We start from the raw sequence: 23,312 nt of genomic DNA on the forward strand, positions 1-23,312 counted from the left end.
GTTAGGGCAGTTCCTCGAAAAGCTGATCATAGCCCAACTGTCCCAATCTTAAGTATCTAAGAAGCAGTGAAAGCAGGAAATTAAACTGAAGCCTGCAGACCAATACTCAGTGCAGCACTATGCCCATCAACTGATGAAGGGATAAACAAGACATGATTTAGATATACAACAGAGTACCACTCGGGCATGAAGAGAAATGAAGTCCTGATACTTGCCACTGCCATGGATGAACCTTGAAGACATCACGCTGAGTGAAACGAATCAGTCATAAAAGGACAATACTATATGATATCACTTATGTGAAATAAAAAAATAGAAACCGAAGATTATTTGTAGTTACCAGGGATGGAAGGGAAGGAAGGAGAGTGTATGGGCCATGAACTTATGTTGTTGGTGATGGACTACTTTGGAAAAGGGTAGCAAGATAGGTATATGAAGACTGTAATCAGTGTCACTGAATTTTCTATGTGGGAACTGTTGAGCTGGCATATATTTACTTATGCATAGTTTCATTTAAAATGCACACATGCACACACAGATACACAAAATCACGTAGCAATTCCCATTTCTATTAAGACCACTTGGGTTCCTTTTCTGGGTGTATTGTTAGCATTGCCTCAGACTCATCCTCATTAGTCACTTTCCTCCTCTGGTGTGTCATCATCATTGATTCTTAGGAGCCATCGAGTCAACTACAACTCACAGCCACCGTGTGAACAACAGATTTGGTCCTTGCCTTATCCTGCACCTTTGTCGTGACGTCTTGCTCAAGTTCATTGTTGTGGTCATTGCGTCAGCCCTTCTCATTGAGGGTCTCTCTCTTTCACCTACCCTCTGCCTTTTCCAGCATGATGTCTAGCTAGTCCTCCTAATAACATGCCCAAAGCATTTGCTATATATTCCACCCGACCTCACTGTGAGCTCACTATGCCCTGGGCCAGCCTCTAATATCCAACACACTAGGGCAGAGCACAAAGCTAATGCCTAAAGGTTACAATTTCAGGTTCATTTTCCTTCTCCTATAAGGGTATGTTTGTTATCTTTACCTCATTTCTTTTTGTCCCTGAGTGAATAACTCATTTATAAAAAATTCCCAGATGCCCCAGTAACTCGAGAATGATCATATAACATTATTATTTTGTGCAAACAATTAATTGCTATAGAAAATGAAGAGGGGAATGAACAGAGATTGAAGGAGAAAAAGGCAGCCAGCCCCACCCACATTCACTGATCCCTGTTAAGATCTGAGGGAGGGGGCGTGAGAGATGGGAGCTAGTTGATACAGGAGCGCAAGAAGATTCTTTTAGTTTCATAAATAAGCCTTAAATGTAGCAGTCCTTCCAGTGTCAGAAATGAAGGATGCTCTGGACTTCTCCTGCTCTCTCCCCAGGGGGCTGTTAGGGGCATGGAGGAGTTGAGGAAGCTTCTTGGAGTTAGTGAACTGAAGAATCTCGGGGTGTAGGTCTCACAAGGAATATTTTAGAAGCTATTGGAGTGGAAGAGAAGAGTATTGAATGTACCCTGGACTGCCAAGAAAACAAACAGATTCATCCTAGAGAGAGTTAAACCAGGCTACTCCTTGGAGGCAAGGATTCTGGGGCTTCATCTGACATACTTTGGACATGCTGTAAGGAGGGACAGGTCCTTGGAGAGGGACATCATGCTTGGTAGGGTGGAGGGACAGCGCAGGAGGGGAAGACCCTCTATGAGGTGGACTGATTCAGTGACTGGGGTAATCGGGATGGGTGTGTCAGAGGCAGTGCAATTGGCACAGGATAGAGCAGGGTTTAGGGCTGTTGTACATAGGGTCGCTATGAGTCGCAAATGACTCGATGACACATAACAACAAAACAACAACACTGGAGTGGATGAAAGGGAGTGGTGAAGAATGGAGAGGCAAATCTGTTTCCCCTTTTAGTCCTGATCTAATCCCATTTCTAAACCACAAGCATACAGAGAGTGACCTCAGGGTCAAAGAATCCAAATAGGAAGAGAAGAGAGCTGTTACCTGCTTCCGAGGTGGTGATCCCATTCATTGCCAAGGCAAGGATCACAAGAAGCACCAGAACCTTCATCCTGAGGGCAGGAGGACTTGGGCTTCCCGGTGAGTGAGATGCTGGCTCGAGGAGAGTGGAGTGCTGGTTTCTGCAGAGACCTGGGCCTGTCCCATATATCCAGCATCTGCCTAAGGTGGGGCCAGGGGTTGGCAGGATGTGGCTCAGTTCCAACAGGGGAACTCGGCCAAGGTGACCTTGTTTACTTTGTGTATTCAGGTCAGTCCTAAGCCCTGACCGTACTTCCTGGGGCCTCTTGCTAGTCAGCCATGGAAGGGTCTTCAGACCATCAGTAAAGACAAAGACAACAGGTTGCTGGGACTCCTTCACTGATGGACGAGAATGACGTCTGAGAGGGAAAAGGGCTTACTACTGAGCCACCACTTAGACCAGATCCAGAACCCTGGATTCAGTCAGGAACTCACCCCACTGCGCCAAGCTACCACAGAACTCTAACTCAAGTTTCCTTATCACCATGAGATCCAGGATCCCAGCCTAAAAAAGAATTCCCATTTTTATTTCTGTGGTTCTTTCCTCTCCTTATTTTTATTTTAGAAACAAAACTTACACTGTTGTCACTGATTGCTTTCGAGCCAAGCACGACCCATTAGCGACCCTATGAACAAAAGTCCTGAAGCCCCTCTACAACTATTGACATTTATCAAATTTCATAGAGTTTCTGAAGGCATGTTGTTTAGGAATTGGATGCCGCTCCTGCTAGCTCTGTACTAATGACTTTGTGGTGTCCATCTTGAAAACCCTCATGGTAGTGTACAATTGGGGTGGAGTTTCCACCCAGTTCAGGAGAGAAACAGCTAATTCTCAACAACAGGCCTTCTGAATTGAAATTTGGTACATTTCCTGTAAGGGCCAAATCTCCTTGACTTGGTCGGTTGGGATGGACTGTTCTTGGGGTACACCTGGTTGAGACAAATGGGTCCACTGGTGACAGGATGAGAAGTGACGAGCATTCTTGTTCAGGCCTACCTTACATGAAGAACTTTCACATGAAGAGACCCCTCAGTCAAGGGCTCTAAAGGGTAAGAGTCCACTCCTTGAATGACCCTGATCCTTGACCTCACCACGATTTCTTTAGTCCGGATCCTCATCAGTCACATGCTGCTTTTCTTGACCTTAGCATTTCCTAGAGCGAGTGGAACCTGACTACAAAACAGCTAGGTGGTCTTTCTATATAGCCATTTCAATCCTGCCACTGTCCTGCCTCCATTGCACCCTGTTCAGGATGAATTTCTAACCCCTCACTCAGCAAGGCCTACATGGTGTGCCACCATCTCACTGTAGTCTCCCGCTCCTGGTTTGTCCTGTGACGTTTTATGTTGCTCACTTATTTGCAGTCATAGCCAACTACTTATTTTCTTGAATGTATCACCTTGTTTACACCTGTCTGTACTTCTAAAAAGCTGGTTTTCCTTCCTTAAATACTCCTTTACTCCCTCATCCCACCTCCTCCTCAGGCTGGAAGACTTGTCCTTCAATATCCTAGTGCAGGACAGCTTTCTGACACCTCGAAGTAGGTAGCGGGTCTCTCCTCTGTGCCACTTCCCCTGCAGGCCTCTTATCCTGTCTCGTTCTGGGTTAGTTTTTGTTTGAACAATCATCTCTCCTCTTGTGTTTGAAGGAGCTGTAGTCCTTGAAGCAGTTCTTGATCAGTTGAAGTCCTTGATCAGTTGTCAAAAAAGTTTGTCATTAATTCTGGGGTTTCTAACTGAATCCCTAATTGAAATGTCACCAAGTGTTCTTAATGGAAAATAATTTGAAAAATGTTTTAGCTATGTAGAAAATCTCCTGCTGATCCCATATTCTGGTGATCTGCTTCCAAAATGTCACTATCATTAACATTATATGGAGCAGTTGTAGCCTGCATACACAAGGGTGCCCTAAGGTGAAATAAATAGAACGACAACATTGAAGTATGAAACCACCAGAGTGGCACTTAACTAATACAAATAATGGTAGCAATGTAAACTGGCCAGTGAGGCAAATTCATCTAGGAATGCTAGGACCCTCACATCCCTTTTATAGGCAGACAAGGCCCCAAGAGTAACATGCCTTGTCCAGGGTCACCCAGCAGAGGGAGAGGCAGAGGCAGCGCTGAGAATACAGGTCACTGACTTCCCCCCACCCCCCACCACTAAGAGACTGTTTGCCCCACTCCTATTGTTCTCAAGATCCGGGTTTGATCTTGAGGGATGTTTGCTTCTCAAACTACGCAACTAATTTTGGACAAAATGAAGGAAAGCAAATCAATGCCAGGCTAAACCTGGCTGGGTCTTCTGTGCCTCCCAGGCAGATTCCTGGCAGGAAAGGAGCTGAAGACTCTCAGGGCCTGGTGGCAGTCCCCACCTCAGAGTCCCCTGCATTGCTCTATATGATGCAGGGACAGAGAATGAACTTGGCTCATGTTTACACAGGTCTGCTACCAAACGAGCCCTGGTGGTAGAGTGGTTAAAGCACTTGGCTGCGAGCAGAAATCAGGGGTTTGAACCCATCAGCTGCTGAATTACAAAGATGTAGCAGTCTGTTTTTATAGTGTCTTGGAAACTCTATGGGGTAGTTCTGTTCTGTCCCATAGGGTCACTACAGAATTGAAGATAGTGGGTCTGTTTTGGCTCAGTTATCAGTCAATTTGAATCCTGGCTCAGCACTGCCAACATCCATCCCACCAATGCTGTGAAGCTGGGCATTTCCACATTTTTCCAGCACGAAGTGGGCAGTCACACCTCCATCAAACTGAGCTCAAAAGCCTCTTACACTAGTGCCCTCTCCAGGGTCCCTTGAAGGCAGGGGGCTGGGGTATCCTATTTTATAACCTGTAAATTGTACCTTTTATGTCACAATGTTGTTTCATGAAACATCTCTCCTTTGAGAAGAATGACACTTTAGCAACATTGAGCCAGGATTCCGCTGGGCTTTCATCCCAACACACCGCCCCAGGCGCACCTTATAGGACACTCCACTGTGTGATTCACAAGCACCTTTATTCTCTCCTTTAATCTTCACATCCATCCTGTCAGGAGGAGGCTGGTTTTATTATCCCTGTTTTAGGGAAGACCCAAAGTTCTCAAAGGTAAAGTGGTCTAATGGGGTGCTCTCCCCTCTCCAACAGAATCCCATCATTTCTCCCACGTTTTAAGTTTTACATGAGAATCGTTCCTTCCTATGGCAGTAAATAAAGGCATAGTACTTCCTGACAAGTTTGTCCAGTTGAGCATACAGGCTGGGCCACCTTACAGCAGGGAAGCAGCCCCAGGGGTTCCTGGCTCTGCTCCCTGAGGCTGAACAGGAAGGACGAGGCCTGAGCATCAGGAAGTCGGCTGTATAACGGTGTGCGATCCATTCCCCTCTGCAACAAGGAGACTCAGGACTTTGTGCTTTGGGACATCATAGATTTCTCCATTCCAACATCCTAGACTTGACTTTCAAGTGCATTCCACTCAGGTTAAACACGCCCCCAACAAGCAAATACTGCTATTTTTTTTAAAGTCCAAAACAACAATCTAAATGCCTATAGTTAATTCAGACAAGAAAACTGTAGTGTCTACCTCACTCTCCATTCCCTTCTTTCTGTGACACCCAGGGACCCCGGGAACGAGAGGCTAGTAGAAAGGAGAGCCCTCTCCCTCCATTCCTTCCACTAAACTGTGCTGTGCTTAGGGATCCTCTACAGTCTCAGGGCTTTGAAGGTCAAATGACTGCCTTCCCTTCAGATTTAAGGGAGGTTATTTGGAGGCTGAGCTACCTTGGAAATGGCGCCTATTGAGACTGCAAAGGGGTGAGAAACATGGGAATTAAATGTGGTTCTGCTCTGGCGTTCCCAATGAAGGCCCTTCTTCTTCAGGGTTGGTTACTTGTGCTTTTAATCCCAGCTATAAAAAGTTCCACCCTAAAGGCCTCTGAATTAGGGACGCTACAAGGTTGCAATCAGACAAACTTCACTTTACAACACTGGCTTCATGAAGAAGTCACTTAACTTTCTTTCCTCCTTTGCCCTCCTTTGTAACACCTTGGCAGGGTGTTACGAGTGAATCAATCAAGCACATGTAGTACAGTGCCTAGGATACAGGAATTATCCTAACAGCAAACATCATAATTCCAGAGGGTTTCTTATGGGGCCAGGTTGCTAGGGTCAGACTGAGGTACAGATAATGACAGCAGGGGAAGTTGTCTTAACCAAGTAACTTACAAATCTGGGTCTGTTTCCTCATCTTTAAAATGGAAAAGGAAGCATTCACAAAGACTACTGTCAAGGGCTGCTGGAAGTTCCTCTAAGTAGTCCCTTCCAGGGTGTTAGGGGGTGTGCAGAACAAGCTTTAGGGGAGCAAAGGCACTGAGGACAGAGGTCTATTTCCAATTAATGGGCAACATCACAGGCCCAGAGAATTCGAGGGCAGGGAAGCACCAGGCCCAGAGAACTGATGCCATTTTACAGAGCAGAAAGCTCAGGCCGGCAAGACCAGGAAAACATGCCAGGGAACACACACTGAACTGGTGGCAGAATTGGGCTGAAACGCAGGTCTCTAGACAGGCTGAGGCAATAACCTGGTGGTTGAGCTTAACATGTTTTAGACAACATGATGTTTAGCTCTGGTTTGAACTTGGTCATGGCTTCTCTTCTTTTTGGAACCAAAGCTAACTCTTGATTCAGAAGGAAGACGTGCAATTATACTTCATGACTTAGCTCCTGAGCGCTGAGAGTCTGGCTGGGGGCTGTCACCACTCAGGCCTGAGGGGGCTGGGTCACACTACCCAGGAGATGAAAAGGGGAGGACCTGGGGAGCAGTGCTCAGGGGTTTGCAGGGACACGGGAGGTGAGGTCTCAGGGACAGGGCATCTGAGGCCCAGCAGTCTTGTAGCCTCAATCTCCGGGTGAAAGCAGAGGCATCCAGACAGCAGCAGAGCCCCTGGGGGAGGCTCAGCTGGCGTCGCTGATAGGGGACCTACTGCCGCCCAGCAGTCTCTCACGCTCGCCCTCCTCTGCTGAGGGCTGGCTCCTGGACAGGCGGCTCAGCAGCGGCCGGTGCAGGCCGTTGTACAGGGCAGTGCCCATGAGGAGGATGAAGAAGCCGAGGATCTGCAGGGAGTGGAAGGTCTCCCAGCCCAGCAATAGGCTCAGCGCCCAGATGACCACGGTCCGCAAGCTGTCCAGCACCATGCGGGTGGTGGCGCTCATTTCCTTGGTGACGCTGATGCCGGCAAAGTTGAAGAAGGCGATGCTGCTGATGTTGCCCAGCAGTGCCAGGGCGATGAGGGGCTGCCGGCCCACCTGGCAGAAGGCATCTAGTGCATCCTCCAGGGTCCCTCTTGGGTTCCCGCTGAAGGAGCCAGCAGGGATGTAGTACATGGGCACCAGCAGCAGGGCGAGGATCACAAAGCCAAAGAGCCCTGTGGGAGGGGAGAGAAACTGGTCACACTCCCCACTCCTCACATGCCCCCGAAACAATGGTTCCCTAGCCCAGGCCCACCTCTTCCCAGGGGTGTTCATACCCTACTGCCTGCCCTTCCATCTCCGTGTCCTACCCCTGGAACCAGATCCTTATTGGCTCCATCAGGAACCTACAACGGGCTCTTGCTGCCCGACTCCACTTCAATCAAGGCTTTATTTTTTTCACTGGCACAAGAGGAAGAACTATGTGTGTGTGTGTTTGACTGGACCAAGAGTAAGAACTATGTGTACTTACCTGCACAAACTTTAACAAAACATAAGAACGACCCTTAACACATACAATGGCCTCTGACGTTTTCAAGTCAATTCTACTCTATCTACTAAGGGGAGGGGAACACACAAACCTCCCCCCACAATAAAAGAATAGCTAGCTGTAATTAAAAGGGGAAAAAAAAATTGTTATATTGTTTTCACAAGTTTGGAAAACAGTTTTCTATTTAGTATGTGCTACTGGCCCGTGACTAGAAGCTTGTAACAGGATGTAAATCAACATACTGTTTTGCTCAAAAAGTCTTGCTAAGAAAAAAACACAATAATAATGCAAACACGCAGCAGGCTAGTGACGTGGCTTGTCTGGCAGACTGATTACACTCAGAAGCTCCTGCACTGTGGGCCTGTAACCAACACCTCCCGAGGGGCACACACAGACCAGAGACCACTCTGGTAGTCCCACAGTCACCATCTCAGTGAGCCCTCCCTGCCTGTTGTTTAAACTTGAGATTCTATGCCTATGTTCCTACCTACTGCGGTGAGGTGGCATCACCACAGCTCTGAACACTGATTATTTTCCCAACATCAACTCTATCCCTCACTCCAACTGTCCTCCTTTCTGATTCCCAAACCCAGAGCCAGTTCACCATGTCTGCTCTGTCTGGACACCCCAACCTGGCCCACGGAAATCTGCACCTCAACTGTCACCTTCCCTACCCCGGCAGACTCAGATGTGTCTGCCAAATGAAATGGCACCCAGATTAAACAGTCGCAGCTGAAGTGCCGTGCCTGGCCCTTTCTCTTGCTGGTCAGCTCTGGCAGAGAAGGGCTGGCCTCTCACTCACCCTGTCCTTTTCCTACCCCAGCAGCTGGTCTTGTGCACAGCGATGCCAGACAAATTTTGGATTCCTATCTGGTGAAGGAACACTGGTGTTAAGGAGCTGTGCTGCTGCTCTGTGGGAGAAGGATGGGCAATTTCCTCCATGTGATTTACTGCCTCTTAAAACCCCCGCAAGGGACAGTTATGAATCAGTTTAGCCTCAATGGATTACAATGAAAACAACAACAATCTGGTCGAGGGAAGAAAGTGGTCCACCCCCTCTCTGTGCCCCTTTGCACCTCACTCTCCCTGCACCTTACCCTGTGCTGCCCTTACGCCTCCCCAGCACCCAGGCCCCATGTCCACAAACCTTCAGTGCCAACCGCTCGAAGTGGGTGCACGTTGTGTTTGTACACAAACTTCTCCTCTAGCACCATCTGGATGGCAACGATGATCTGGGCCATGATGATCAGCAGGTCCCCTGTGGGAAAGAAAGGATCGGGTGGGGTGAGGCCAGGCCACACTGAGCCTGGAGGAGGAGGGAGGCAGCGTGGCCACGGGACTGGCAGCTGGCCCCAGTCACTGGAGACGACTCCAGAGGGATCTGTAGTACACACAACCCTGACCTTCACAGGCTGCTACACGGTTCAAGGCACAGTCATGCTCATCCATGTCTGATTGTTCTGGCCTGAGGGGACAGGCCCTGACACCCCTTGTTTTCTCATGAAGAGTAGGAGGCCCCAGAAGGTCAAGTGGTCTGCAAGCTCACAGTGGGGGCAGGTAGGCATTTCTGGTGACCCAGGGGCTGGAGCCAAGATGCTTCTCTCTGGGACTGGGAGGACAAATTCATAGAGCTCAGCATCACTTTGAGTTGACTCCACATGTACTCAATAAATGCGATCTCCCTCTGGTGCCTACTGGTAAGAAGCTGTGTTGCAATCTCAAAGGCACATGGTTTGAATCCACCAGCTGCTCCATGGAAGGATGGGCAATCCCCTCCCTTGGGATTTACTGCCTCTGAAAACCAGCTAGAGGGTCAGCTATGGGTTGTTTTTGACTTAACAACAGCATATAACAACAACTCCTCAATCCAGTGGTTTGTATGTATTCACACAGCCCCCTCAAATCTTGGTCACTCTTGTTTTTCATCCACCTTTTTTTGGGCTCCCTGTCACTCTTCCTCGATGAGGCTGGAGCATTCTCTGGTCACCCCACACAGCACTGGCCACCTGGAGAACTGGTGCCCTCCCAGCACCTGGCACACACGCAGCAGGGCTTGGCAAGGGCTGAGCAACTGTGCTGGCTCCCAGGGAGGACAGGGAGGAGGGGGTCACCGGGGCCCCACCTGTGATCACTTCGCTGAGCTTGTGCTGACTGTCGTGCTTGCTCAGCAGGTCGGCGAGGCCCACGACCACCAGCCCCAGGATGGTGGCAAGGATGCCCAGCCACTGGCTCAGAACCAGCCTCCGTCCCAGGAAGGCCACCGAGAACAGGCCTGTGAATATGATGACGGCTCCCCGGAGCATCTGGAAACTGGAGGCACTGGTCATGTTGAGAGCTAGAAGGAGGGGACAGACATAGGACTGTTAGCACCAGAGGACAGGGGATGCTTGTTCATGAAGTTATCAGCACATCTCCACTGAATAAATAAATGTGTGTGTGAGAGCATAGGCATGTGGGGAGGGAGACAGGGCAGGAAAATGAAGAGTGGTGGCTGTTTCAGCCCTGGGTCCCCTGAGTCCTTCCCGGCCTGGTACTCACCCACATACATGATGCTGGTGCCAGTCATGTCACAGAGGGCTGGAGGCAGGAAAAGCAGGGGGTTGAAGGGCTGCTGGGGGTTGACACTGGAATCTGAGTGGTCCTCAGCTCGACACCGGAGGAGGTAGAAGGCAGCCAGGCAGGAGAACTCTCCCAGGAACATGCCCACCGCCTGCAGCAACGAGCGCCCTGGGGCTTTAGAGGTGGGAGGAACCCGGGGATCACTGTCTTTCTTTTTGGCACTATTGCTTCTCTTAAACAGGAGCTTAACTAGAAGCCCAGCATGAAGCAGACAAGAGCAGAGATGCTGTGGGAGCCCAGAGACCTGCCTCTTCAAAACTGGGGAGACCCTGTCTGAAAACCACCAAATGGGCTCACCTCTAATCAAGTTCCAGATAGGAAAACGGAAGCCCAGAGAGGTTAATAGACTGACTCAAGATCACAAAGGCAGCTGATGTGGAGCTGGGGCTGATGTGTGAGCCTCAATTCTCTGTACAGCTCTAAAGCCTCTTCCACTGACGTGTCTGCTCTGCCCCCACTGGGGTCTGGGCTCTCAGAGCACGAAGGAGGGTGGGCTCTGGCTACAGGGTTGTGCTTTCCAAATGTGCTCCACCTGGACACAGTGAGTGCTGGCCTCTCTGCGCCCAGGTCATGACTGTCACTGGGACTCTGAAGCTACCCAAGAGGAGTGTGCCCTCTCTGAACCTGACCTGTTCTGGGGGGAGGAGGACAGGAGGAAGAAGAGGGGCAGAGAAGGAGACACCTCCTCTAGGACACAGATGGCCAGAGGTGGCCCTGGTCCTAGGTCAGACAACAGCACCACCTCCCAGGTCTGAGGCGTGAGAGGCAGGAGGTGGGAGAGGCGGGGCAGGTACCTGGAGGAAAGGATGCTGGAAGCTGTGCTCCTTGCTCCCTCCACAGCCCTCGGCCACAAAGTTGTCCGCCCACCTGCAGCAGAGAGGGAGAAGGTTAAATCCTGGCAGTGGGCAATGCTGGAGAACCTCAGCCCCTGCACGCCACGAGGCACAGACTCTTGAGATGACACAGCCTCAGGCTGGGCAGTGACATAGCCCAGGCTGTGGTGACACCGTCCCAGGCTCAGAGGTATAAGGGTCCCACACTGTGAGGTGATATGGTCTCAGGCTGTAGGGTGTAATGGTTCTGAGGTGACACAGCCCTGGACTGGGAGGTGACACAGCCCCAGACTGTGGGGTGACATGGCTCTGGACTGTGAGATGACAGGGTCCTGGACTGTGAGGTGACACGGCCCCAGATTGTGAAGTGATAAGGCCCTGGGCTCTGAAGTGACACAACCCCAAACTGAGATGACACAGCCTTAGACGAGGGCTCTCTCTTGTCTTCACTTCCACTAACATCTGTCAGTGAATGTAATGTAGTACTCCCTTCACGTCCTGGAGCCTCGGTGGTTCTGTCATGTACAGAAATCACAGGTAGCCTCATTATCACATTAGAGATACTCAGATTCTGTGAAATGTCTTTCACACTTAACATTTCTTCAAAATTTTAGTAATTAGACTCACCATTTATAATGTGTTAAGAAACACATATATATTTACTATGTCACAAATTTTCTTTTTTTTTTTTTTTTCGGGCCCGACCCTGCTTAGCTTCCGAGATCAGACGAGATCGGGCGTGTTCAGGGTGGTATGGCCATAGACAAATTTTCTTTTTTAATGTTTATTTCAAGATCTTGGCTGAAAATGGCGAGCACCAGAAAAAAGTTTATTAAAATTTATTGACTATGCAAAGGCATTTTAATGTGTTGATCTTAACAAATTATGGCTAACATTGAGAAGAATGGGAATCCCAGAATACTTAATCGTGTTCATGTGAAATCTACACTTAGACCAAGAAGCTGTTATTGTGAATACTGAGCATTGGAACAGTGCATGGTTCAAAATAAAAAAATGAGTGAGTCAGGGTTATAGTTTTTTTCCATAACTTTTCAATCTCTATGCTGAGCAAATCATCTAAGAAGCTAGACTATCTGAAGAAGAATGTGGCGCTAGAATCGGAGGAAGAATAATCAACACCCTGTCTTCTGCAGATGACATCATCTTGCTTGCCGAAAGTAATGAGGATTTGAAACATTTATTGCAAAAGACCAGAGACGACAGCCTTCGATATAGAATACATCTCAACATCAAGGAAACAAACATCCTCACCACTGGACCAAAAGGGAGTATCATGACTGATGATAAAAAGACAGAGGTTGTTAATGATTTGCTTTTACTTGGATCCAAAATCAATGGCCATGGTTAACAAATCAAAAGACATGTTACATTTGGAAAATCAGCTGTCAATGACTTCCGAAGTTCTAAAGAGCAGCAGTGTCGGTGTAAAGACTAAGATGTGCCTGATCTGAGCTATGGCCTTTTCAATTGTTTCCTGAGCATTTGAAAGTTGGACAATAAATAAGGAAGACTGAAGGAGAATCAAGTCTTTGAATAGTGGTTTGAAAAGTACTGAAGATCCCATGGACTGCCAGAGAACAAACAAGTCTGTCTTGGAGGAAATACTGCTCCTTAAAGGCAAGGATATGAAACTTCATCTCACATATTTTGTGTAGGTTGTCAGGGGTGACCAGTCCTTAGAAAAGGATGTCATGCTGGGGAAGGTGGGAGGCCAGAGAAAGAGAGGATGACCCTTCATAAGACGGACTGACACAGTGATTCTAAAATCGGCTTGAGTATATCAGAGGTGTTAATGATGGCACAGGATAGAGCAAGGTTCAGATCCATTGTCCACAGAGTCTCTATGAATTGTTGTCAATCAATGGCACCCAACACTATAGCAACAATGTTTATTTCAATATAACTGACTTCTTTTATGATCCAGTCTTTTATTTACATAATTTAAATCATGACTCTAAGGTCCATAGGCTTCACCAGACTGTCAAAGGGAAATCAGCAAGAGCCTGGTCTATGAGGACCAGGGAAAAGACCACCCGATACAGACCACCTACTCATTTCATGTAACATGAACTGGTTAGAAGGGTTTTCTAATACTGATTCAAGAAAACTCAGGGCACAATGGGACGAGATGGTTGTGATCCACAGGGTTTCACAGCTGCTATCTGGGGTGCAGCTCCTACTCATCATTCCAACCATGCACCAAAGTCCCTCCCCCTGAATTCCATTTTGTTGGCCTTAGTTCTGCGCTCTGGAGCCCAGTCTAATCTCACTTTCATTTGAAAGATCTTCTGCTATTAGCAAGTCTGCTGGCCTAGTAGGGAAGAAGGTGTCCTGCCAACCCAAAGGCAATCTATTACCCTGAGGGAGAAGGATGAACAATCTCCTTTGTGATTTACAGCTTGTGAAAACCCAGTGAAGGGTCAGCTATGAGTCAGTTTTGACTCCGATGGCAAGGAGCCTGAAGATATGTGAAGATTTTTCAAGCATCTGAAGTTTCTCATCTCTTGGCTAAATAGCCCCAAGCCCGTCCTTGCCTCACTCCTCTGGCTGCTGACTTCTGGACGCATGCTGGTGTGTCCAGGCCCAAAGCCCAGTGCACATGATTTGGCTCAGACTAAGTCTGGCAAGACTGTGGCGCCTCCCTCGTGGCGGCATCCTGCGTTGCTGACACAGCTCTGACAATGACAGCCACACGTCAAATTCCTCACTCAATTCAAGCCAGCTGTCAACACGGACCCTGAGTCACTTCCTGCGGGCTACTGATCTGTTCTGACCCCTCACCCTAGATGTGGTCTGGAGTAGATGTCTCTCAACTGCAGGACCCAGGGCTATTTTTATTTTTTCCTTGATAGTATCACGAGCAGCCATAATTCCTATGGTCCTGGTTTGCCTCTGTGAAAGGTTGAACTATCCAAGCGCTTGCCTCTGTTCCCTGGGGCTCCTCTCTTAGTTTTATGCTGTGGTGACCAGGGAGTGTTAAGCAGCTAAGCTTGACAAAGAACTTGTCTACAATTGGCTTTTCTGTGCCAGTTTGGGAGAAATCAGGGCTCTTCCTTATAGTGCCCGCAAAGCTTGTTAGGTGAAGGTATAGCTACTGGGTCACCATTCCGGCAGCACAGACATTCGTGGCCACATCTACTCAGAGTTGTAAGCATATGCCAGAAAAAGAGGAGAAAACATGGCTCTGGAGACCCTAACCCAAAGCAGAGGATCCTACCTGCTCCTGGAGATGTGGGGAGAGGAGGGCCCTCAGGAGGGCTCCTTGGGAATGGTGGGAGTCAAAAGATTATTTTGACATGAGGACCAGGAAGTTAGAGCGGAATCTGGTGGCCTGCCTGGGCCAGGAGACCTAGTTGTAACCAGCTGCAGTTTCAAAGGTGCAAGCAAGCTGTCATGACCATAGACCAGAAGGCATCCTCTCGCTGCTATTCTGCTTCTGCGCAGTATGCGGCTGTATATTTGGCTCTTAAACCGCCGGCAGGATAGGATATGAGTTGTCCGGTATATGGATCAACAGGGGTAGATCTACTCTGGAACCCTGTCTTGCTTCTGCAGAGAGCCATTCTGAGAGGGCCAGGTAAGGTAACTTAGAAAAACACAGAAGTGAAAGCAAGTGCAGAAGTCAAGCTTTGGTAAGTGTGCAGAATGAGCCTTAGCTAGTGGCTAGTGAATGGGTGCAGCCCAAGTGCCCAGAAGCAAGTGAGTGAGACAGAGATGGGAACTCCAGGGCTGACAAGGGACATCCTCAAGGAAGGACAAAGGAACAGAGTGTCTGGCAAATCTGTTGACAGCCAAGAAGAATCTCAAGGGAAGCATTTTTTTCCCTTTCAGTGGTGAGTAGAAGCCATATCCTCACCCTCGGTCCATATTCAGAGCACCCTGGTAGGAGTACCACTAACCAGAGTGTACCTACGTAGCTTACAGCAATAACAACTTGTATCTCAAAGGCTTTCTGGTTCCATGTTCACTGTCAGCTGAGATGTGTGCTCAGCAGTCAGGCCCATCCACGTCTATCCCCTGCTCCTGGCACAGAAGACACTAAAAAAAAATTTGTCAAAGTGATTGAGACTTTATCAAAATTTTTTTGACAAAAATATTTGTCACAGTGAGTGAAAGGTCTGTACTGTCCCATGAGCATACCTCTCTGCCTAGTGTGAGGCGCCCCCTGCTGGAGGTGCACACTGGGCCCAAGGGGAGGGCTCTCTTGCTCACTGGTTGGGTGCTTGGAAAGGCTGTAGGGTTAGTCTTGCTAGTCTCTTTCCCAGGAAGTGAGGGAGGTCTTTGCTATCTCCACCAGGTGGTTCTGCCTGAACTGGTCAGGGCCTGCAAGAACCGCTGGCAGTGTTCCCTGCTGGGGAAATGGGATCCCTTTGTAGCTAAGGGCCTGGGGTAGGTCAGACACCTGGAGGATTGGGTGTCAGTACTACAGGCTGCCCTGTCCAGCCTCTTCCAGGTCAGAAGGGAGAAGATCGGGCCTCAGGCACTAGGGTAGCAGGAAGTCAGGCTTCTGGTTTGGGTCCTGTGACAAGGTTCATGGTCTCTGCATAGGCACAGATGCCCAGCCTTACAGAAAACCCTGCTTGGAGTCAATTCTGACTCAGAGAAAAAGTTGTACTGTCCCTATAGAGTTTTCAAGGCTGCATCTTTTTAGATGCTGACTGTGACATCTTCATGTTGGTGGATTTGAACCACTGACTTTTGGGATAGCAGCCAAGTGCTTAACTTCTATATTATCAGCCTCACAGAGCAAGAAGCAAACCCCAGTTTATTTACCTATGTAAATACAAAGTGACCTTTAAGGTGGGAGAGTATTCCACTGCTCACAAAGCACAATCATATTCTTGCAGATGTAAGACTTAGAGAGCCAGTCTGTGCCGGACACTTGCGTGGGGAGCTTTCTGTGGACTGTCTCATGTCAGCCTCGCAGTGCGGAGATTTGGTGGGGACAGTGTGTTGTTCAGGCACATTCCAGTCAATAGTGGGCAGATCCAGGGCTAAAGTCCAAGTGTGCTGGAGTTTATAAGTTCAGAAAAAGATGGCATGAAACAGGAAAGTCAGACGTTGGAATAACCCAGATTTGACAAGATGTAATTTTCTCATCTTTAAAATGGAGCTGATAACGACAGGACTGATTGAGTCGCCAAACTATAAAAACCAGAAAATATGTAAAAATGTGGTATACAGCAAGTAGTGCACAGACATTCTTCCTCTTCTTCCTCTTTCCCCTTCACTGAGCAGGCGCCGTCTCACCAAGTACTGGGGTCAATGTGACCTCAGCTCTTGATCAAAACATGAGGCTTCAGCTCAAATTTCTGGGAGAAGGTGCATTCCCTGGAACCTTGGCTATTGTTCTGAGGTTCCACAGAGCCACACATACTTAACCAGGAGAAGAAATTCATCCATTACCCTATGAAATACCCTGCTGGATAGATCAAGAATCTTAGAGCCCATAAAGTTAGGAGGACAAAGGGCTTATCAGGTGTACAGAAGGGCTAACACCAAAGACCTCAATATAAGTTTCCGGCCCCTTCTGTGTCACTTGAAAGTTCTTGTATTTCCTTCTTGTAACAGAAGTTGCCTGTGATTTTATCTTGCTTAGATTCACAATCAACACTCCAAGTACCAACAGTCAGAAAATCAGGAGACATAAATGCACTGGGAAAGTCTGAGTCAGGGACGTTTCCAAAACTGAGGAGCAATGAAGTCAGTTTTAACACTAAGATGTGCCTGATTAAAGTTATGATCTTTTCAATCACTTGCTATGCTTCTGCTAGGTGGACAATGAATAAGGATGACAGAAGAAGAATCAATGACTTTGAATTGTGGTATTGGAGAAAAGTGCTGAATATTTTATGAACTTCCAAAAGAATATGTATGTCTTAGAGAAAGTGCAGCCAGAGTGCTCCTTAGAGGCAAGGATGGTGAAACTTTGTCTCACATACTTTGGGCATGTTGTTAGCAGAGGCTAGACATTGGAGAGGGACATCATGCTTGGAAAGGTAGAGGTTCAGCAAGAGAGGAAGACATCCTCAAAGAGATGGATTGACACAGTGACTGGAGCACAATGGGCTCAAGTATGTCAGAGATGATGAGGATGGCACAGGGTAGGACAGGGTTCAAGTCTGTTGTTCCCAAGGTCGCTTTGAGCCATACTAGACTCGATGGCACCTAACAACAATGTTAACTTCTTGGGTCAGATTCTTCTCCCTGCCCTGACTGAGGTGGGAGAGGTTGTACCTTGCAAGCCCTTCATTCTCTGGAGATACTCTATCCTGGAGAAAAGTCATGGTCTCCAGGGCAGGAGGCCTCCAGGCAGAGAGGCCAGTCCCTTAGTCGTTCCCTGAGCCTGGGCGTGATGAGTGATGAGTCACTCTCTGGTAAAGCCCGGACTGTATGAAACCTCAAAGCTCAGCATTTGCAGAGAAGTGCAAACGGGTTGGCAGACAGAGACTGAGGAAATGCAGCTGGTTCAGGCCGATTAGCTGTGTGTCCACTCTCTGCAGAATCTCTGCCATTTCCTCTTGCGTCCCTAGTTCATCAAGCCCAGTGAGTCAGCTTTTTATTCTGTCGTGGGATCTAAGGAAGAGCCAGGCTGACTCCACTCTCTGGAGCATCACAATGGATGGCCTTGGTTTACGTGGTGACAAATTATCACCAACCTTTTCATTCTGAGGAATCAGAGAAGCATCCTCAGTATAAACCAGGAGTAGATATACTACACTGTGGCCAGGAAGGAGGCAGGACAAGTGATTAATCTCAGTTTACAGGTGAGAAAACTGAGAATTGGAAAAGCTGAGTGACTAGTCTAATAAAACAGCTTGTAAGCTTCATGGTCTCTTTGCTCTTATTACACTGTCTTCCTGGTCTAAGGCTTTCTCAAGCTGGCTCAGGAAGCCTTCTCTACTCACTTTGCAATGCCAGTCCAAGAACCCAGGGACCAGAGCAGGAGAAAGTGCCAAGAGCAAAAGAGGGATGGAGCATAGAAAGCACAGTTACAGGCCCTTCCCTGATAGATATTCAGTGGTCTCAGAACTCCTGCCACTTTGTTAGTGGGATCCCTGAACCCTATGGGCCAGACTATTGGAACAGGGCCCTGTTTAAGTAGAAATTATTCCATGCCTCTCCTTAGCTTGATGGGTCTCATAGCCTGCAGAAGCGGTGGGGCAGAGCTGAGCTTTACTTAGCGAGCTTCCACTTGACTCTGGATCTTCACTCAACAGAATACAATTCTATCAAGAGAATGAGGCTCCAAAATGGCATCAGCCCATGCTGGGTACCGAGACAGGCTGGCCTCTCTGTGCAATGCCAGAGGAGGAGAAATCTTTTGGTCTCAAGGAGATACACCAGCAGAAGGTCCCAGAAAGGGGTGAGAAAACAACCTACAGAAAGGAGAAGCAGCTACTTGATAGGGAGGGGCTGTTTGTCAAAGACCAGAGATGGGAGCAAAGGGTCAGCCTGGCTGGTGGCTTCTCCTCCGACAAGCATGTGACCTCAGTCTCATCCAGGGCAGTCCAAACCTGCTGAGCAGGCACAGTGGCCTCATGAAGTGGAGAGTTGGTCTTTGCTCCCACCTCAGCAGCAAGCATATGCGCACACCCAGTACTTCCTCACCCACCATCTCTATCTCCCCTGCAACTTGTGGAGGAAAACACTATCACAGCATTTTACAGGCCAAGCGACTACAAAAGGTTCCAGGAGGCCCTGCATTTGAATTGTAGGTAGCCTCAGCTCTGGGGGAAAACCAAGCAGGATGATAGCAGGATTCTTGGGCTGCTGCCAGGGCCAGAGGGAAGGAAGGTATGCTGCAGAGGGGTATTATAACCAAGGAGGCAGGCTTACGTGCAATTCTCGAGTAGAAGAGGGACTGCGAGGTATTATAGTTTTGAACTAAAGTTCCAAGACCTGCCTTCAAATCTCAGCTCTGCTAATAATTAGTTGAGTCACAAAAAGAAACTTCTCTTGGAGCTATAAACTGTGGTGGTCAAACTGGACAGGGTCTATGTGCTAGCAACTCAAAGTGCTCTAACAGTGACTGGAGGAGTCCCCAGTCTTGTACTCCATTGATGGTTAAGAACAAGGATTATGGACCTGTTGGCTTAAAAACATATGCTGCTATTTAGGAGTTGAGCTGAATACAAGCAAGCAATTTTTCAGTCCTTTCCTTATCCAGTGACCACATAAGGTTGTGATGGGCATTGACGTGAGTAAACACATGACAGGGTGTGCCACACAGTAGGTGTGTTATCCTCTCACCTGAACTCACTAGGAGCTCATTCTTGTTTTCCTGAACCTTCTTGAACTGGTAGGTGATAAATGTGGATTCAAATTGACCATTCATACCAGGATGGACCCAGCTACTTTCCCCTGCCCTTCTCATAGTCATCATTTAAGGTCTCATTCTGGGCTTATCTTGGTGTTAAGGAAGTTCTTGAGAGCAAATCTGGGCTACAGGGTGGAGGACAGAGTTTTGGGTAGGGTCTCCCATCTAGAATCCTACTTTCTGCCTCTTCAGAAGGACTAAGGGCACTGCCTCCAGGAAGTGAGGACCTCTGGCATCCTACCAGACAGGTTTGCAGCTTTTTAAGGGAGGAGCTGAGCCAGCACAGTTTATACCTACAGCAACTGACAAGCTCTACTTCCTTAGGAACCATCTAATCCTGGCAGTTTTACAGCCACTCTATAAACAGCTGGCCAAGGCATGGCTGGTAGAACAGAGGGATGGGAAGGTGGTTTGTTGTACAGTGTTTAGATTCCAACTGAGGCTGGGTGTCTTTTTCAGCTCATGTACCAGCCACAGGAATGATGCAGCCTTCAGGAGACAATACCTCTCCATGTTGCCAGAGCTGGTCAGATCTGAGCCAGAAAGACCAAGCTCTACCATTCAGATCTCCAGCCACTCTGCCTTTCTTTTAAGAGATAGGACATTGTGATTGTCAAGTATATACACATTTGTCTCTTCCTTCTCAAAACGTGAGCATTTCAAGGGAAAAGACATTCTCTTGGTCACATCTGTTTTCTCCCCTAAGTCTAGACAGTGCCTCACATATTATAAGTACCTTATATATGTCTGCTGAATTGAACGAGTCATTGCATGAGCTCAGATATAGTTTACAAAGTTTAGGATGACAAGTGAAGTTGTCTTTGTAAGGTCATTTAACCTAATTGATTAGCGAGCTGTGAGACTTTTACTGCAGGAACTAAGGATTTGTAATCAAGTCACCATGACATAAAAAACTGAGAACATTACTTAAAGAATGCACCATCAGCAAGGCGGCTTGCTGACTACCTACCTCAAATATCAAACACAGGGCATCTGACAGCCATCATGGGAAGAGACATCACTGAACAAACAACCTTATCAGCACCTTGGACACACTCCTTCCCCTCACCTACTCCCTTTGGCTACCCTGTTAAATTTGATTCTGAAGTGTCAGGAAGCAGTGTTTAAAGCATCCATGCTGCCACTTTCTCTCAGATCACCGGAATCTGAATAAAGCACATTTAAAAGACGCAAGCCTCTCTACTCAACTGGCTCATAGTGACAGGCAGTCAAACATTGCCATTCCAGTTATTAAGGGAAAACTTTCTCAGGTGTGTCTCTTGTGGAAGGATTCTCCCCAGTATCTCAAAAAAGACTATGTTTCCTACAATAAATAAAAGCCCCAAGGCACACAGTGTAGAGCACAAGCAAGCTTCTGCTGGGAGTCATCACATCTGACCCCTCTCCCCTTCCCTTGCGCCTAAGCCAGGCAGGGACAGAGAGAAATGAGATCTAACCGAGACAGTGCCACTGTCTGCTGTTCTCCTTATACACACTGAAATCAGGACTGGAAAAGCCCACCCTCCCTCCCACAGAGTGAACTGCAGGTCTTGTCCTGATGTGAAGGGCAGAGTAAGAGACAAAGAGTTGCCAAGAAAGGGCACCCACGTGGGATTCCTGGCACATTACGGAGAGAAGGCTGTGACCGCCCTTCTGAGTCCCTGATCCCCAACCTCACTGTCCCACTGGACCCTCACAATCACATCTGAGGCAAACTGCTTAGGTGCACTCAGGTCTGGATTAAAGGCTTTCATTCTCTTCTCTCTGGCAAAAAGCCTGGAGTTACTGCTGTCTTGACCCTCTGTGTCAGGCCTAGAGCTTCACTCTGTACCTATTCTCTCCTGCCAGGATCTTTCCTTCCAGCCTTGCTGCCACCTCATATTTCACTTTATTACAGCAGCCTTAGAGTGGTCTTCCTCACATCAAACCATTTTTAAAAATCTATTTATCTTATGGCAGTTTGGGTAAAAGTTTATAGAGAAAGTTAATTTCCTATTCAACAATTTATATACATCTCCCCTCCCCCCCCAAAAAAAAACACCAAACACTTCATATTGTGGTTTTGGTGTTTAAAGAGTAAATTTGTTTTCTGTTGAACAATTTATACACATTTTGCATTGTGATCTTGGTTGCAATGTCCTCAGTGTAACAACATTCTTCCCTATTTCCATGTCCTTTCAAGTCTCTCAAAGGTATCAAGTTCAAGTCCACGAGCTACTCCACAGGAGAAAGATGGACAATCTCCTCCTGTGTGATTTATTGCCTTTGAAAACCCACTGGAAAGTCAGCTATGAGCCAGTTTCAACTCTACAGTACACAACACAACTTGCCTTCTGAGTTTATTTTGTTTCCTGACATCACTGCAATTCCCCTCAATGTGACAGCACTCTCCCCTTTTCCTTCCTTGAAGTACTTGTTTCCAGTCATCCTTCTTTCCTGTTTCGTCTTCTGGGTTTTGTTATTGGGGAAATGCATACACAACAACTCAAGAAGACCACCAGCTTAATAATTTCGCTTTTCCTTCTAATCACATGTTATTTTACATGCCATTCTGTGCTCCAATGCACCCCTTTGATAAAGGGGTAAAATTCTGGATTTTGACGGTGCTAGATACAAGAATCTGGCCTTGTTCCCTGTCTCCATTTTGCACCAACATAGTAATCCTGCCCAAGGCTCATGTCTGGTCCCTCCCTTCTCTGGCACCTCGCCCCGTCAATACGACTGCTGCTTCGCCTCTAGCCCTTAAAAGGTGCACAGGGTGAGAACCTCGCGCCGGGTTCCCAGCTTCAAAAGGGCAAGGCTCAGGTGCAGAAGACCGGGTTCGAAGGGTCTTTGGAGAGAACTGGTCTCACTCTCTTACTTTAACAGGAAACTGGGACGCGGAGAAGAGAGCTGACTCCAGAGATGAGTTACACAGGGAGTCAAGACCCATGCTAGGGTTAGAGCGATGGCTTGGGTCCCTTGGCCTAGGGTGCACCTCATCGATGGTGGTCGGTCCATGTACGGAGTGAGGAGACCAGAGAAAAGGGGAGGGCGGGTTAGGGGAGAAAAGGAGAGCCGCGAGGAGGAAGGGCTGGGAAGGTGCGTGGGGGTCGCCGCGGCAGGCCCAGCCAAGCCCCCTGTTTCCCCCGGCCGGGACCTGACTCACTTTGCCGAGAGCGTGTTGATGGAGCCGGTGACGAGCATGAGCCCGGCCAGGAACAACTGGTACTTGGTCCAGGCCATGACAGGAGATGCAGGTCACGCCACACAGAGGGACCCCGCGAACTCTGCACTCGTTGGGCACAGCAATTGCCCACCCCGTCCCTGGGGGTAAGGGGGTGTCCACGGCACGAGCACTTCCGGGCCGGGGCTCACGTGACCCGCGCGCAGGCCCCGCCCCGCGCCGGCTCGCCCCGCCCCTCGGATGGGCGCCGGATTGGGCTTTGGCAGCTTCTGCAAGACTGTTTCGCCCTGGTCCCTTCAGAGGGTCGCAGGCTGGCGCTCTAGTCCCCTACGCGGTTTCTAGAACTAGTCACGAGCCCTCGTATTTCATCGTTTGTAAAAAGGAGCTGAGGAGAAAATGCAGTCAATGAAGGACAGCTGTGAGAGCTTTCTGTAAACAATTTAGGAGTTAGCTTTTATGAAAGAGGTTCAGCTGAATTTATATAAACAAGTCACTAACGAGGAAGGTCCAGCAAGGGAGTCTCCTCTCTACAGCGCATTTAGGGATTCCTGTCCTGCTCTTGTTGTTGTTGTTAGGTGGCGT

At 48.3% G+C, this 23,312-nt stretch overlaps 1 protein-coding gene across 1 annotated transcript; it reads right to left on the bottom strand.

Moving 5' to 3' along the window:
* Positions 1 to 6,987: 6,987 nt before the first annotated feature.
* Positions 6,988 to 22,789, bottom strand: SLC35F6 (solute carrier family 35, member F6). Its single transcript, XM_006880607.1, has 6 exons — positions 22,713 to 22,789; positions 11,185 to 11,257; positions 10,310 to 10,481; positions 9,894 to 10,106; positions 8,919 to 9,029; positions 6,988 to 7,457 (listed from the first exon to the last, which is right to left on the bottom strand). The coding sequence occupies exons 1-6, from the start codon at positions 22,787 to 22,789 to the stop codon at positions 6,988 to 6,990; spliced, it is 1,116 nt and encodes a 371-aa protein (XP_006880669.1).
* Positions 22,790 to 23,312: the final 523 nt, after the last annotated feature.

The sequence above is a fragment of the Elephantulus edwardii genome, unplaced genomic scaffold (genome assembly GCF_000299155.1).
Source record: "Elephantulus edwardii isolate Elephantulus edwardi_28Jun2011 unplaced genomic scaffold, EleEdw1.0 scaffold00009, whole genome shotgun sequence".
Taxonomy (NCBI): Eukaryota; Metazoa; Chordata; class Mammalia; order Macroscelidea; family Macroscelididae; genus Elephantulus; species Elephantulus edwardii.

Coding starts and splice junctions, on each gene's coding strand:
- SLC35F6 (XM_006880607.1), bottom strand. CDS start 22,789: ATGGCCTGGACCAAGTACCAGTTGTTCCTGGCCGGGCTCATGCTCGTC. Junction 11,258..22,712: donor ATCAACACGCTCTCGGCAAA/GTGAGTCAGGTC, acceptor TCTCTGCTGCAG/GTGGGCGGACAACTTTGTGG. Junction 7,458..8,918: donor TCGAGCGGTTGGCACTGAAG/GTTTGTGGACAT, acceptor CCCCTCCCACAG/GGCTCTTTGGCTTTGTGATC.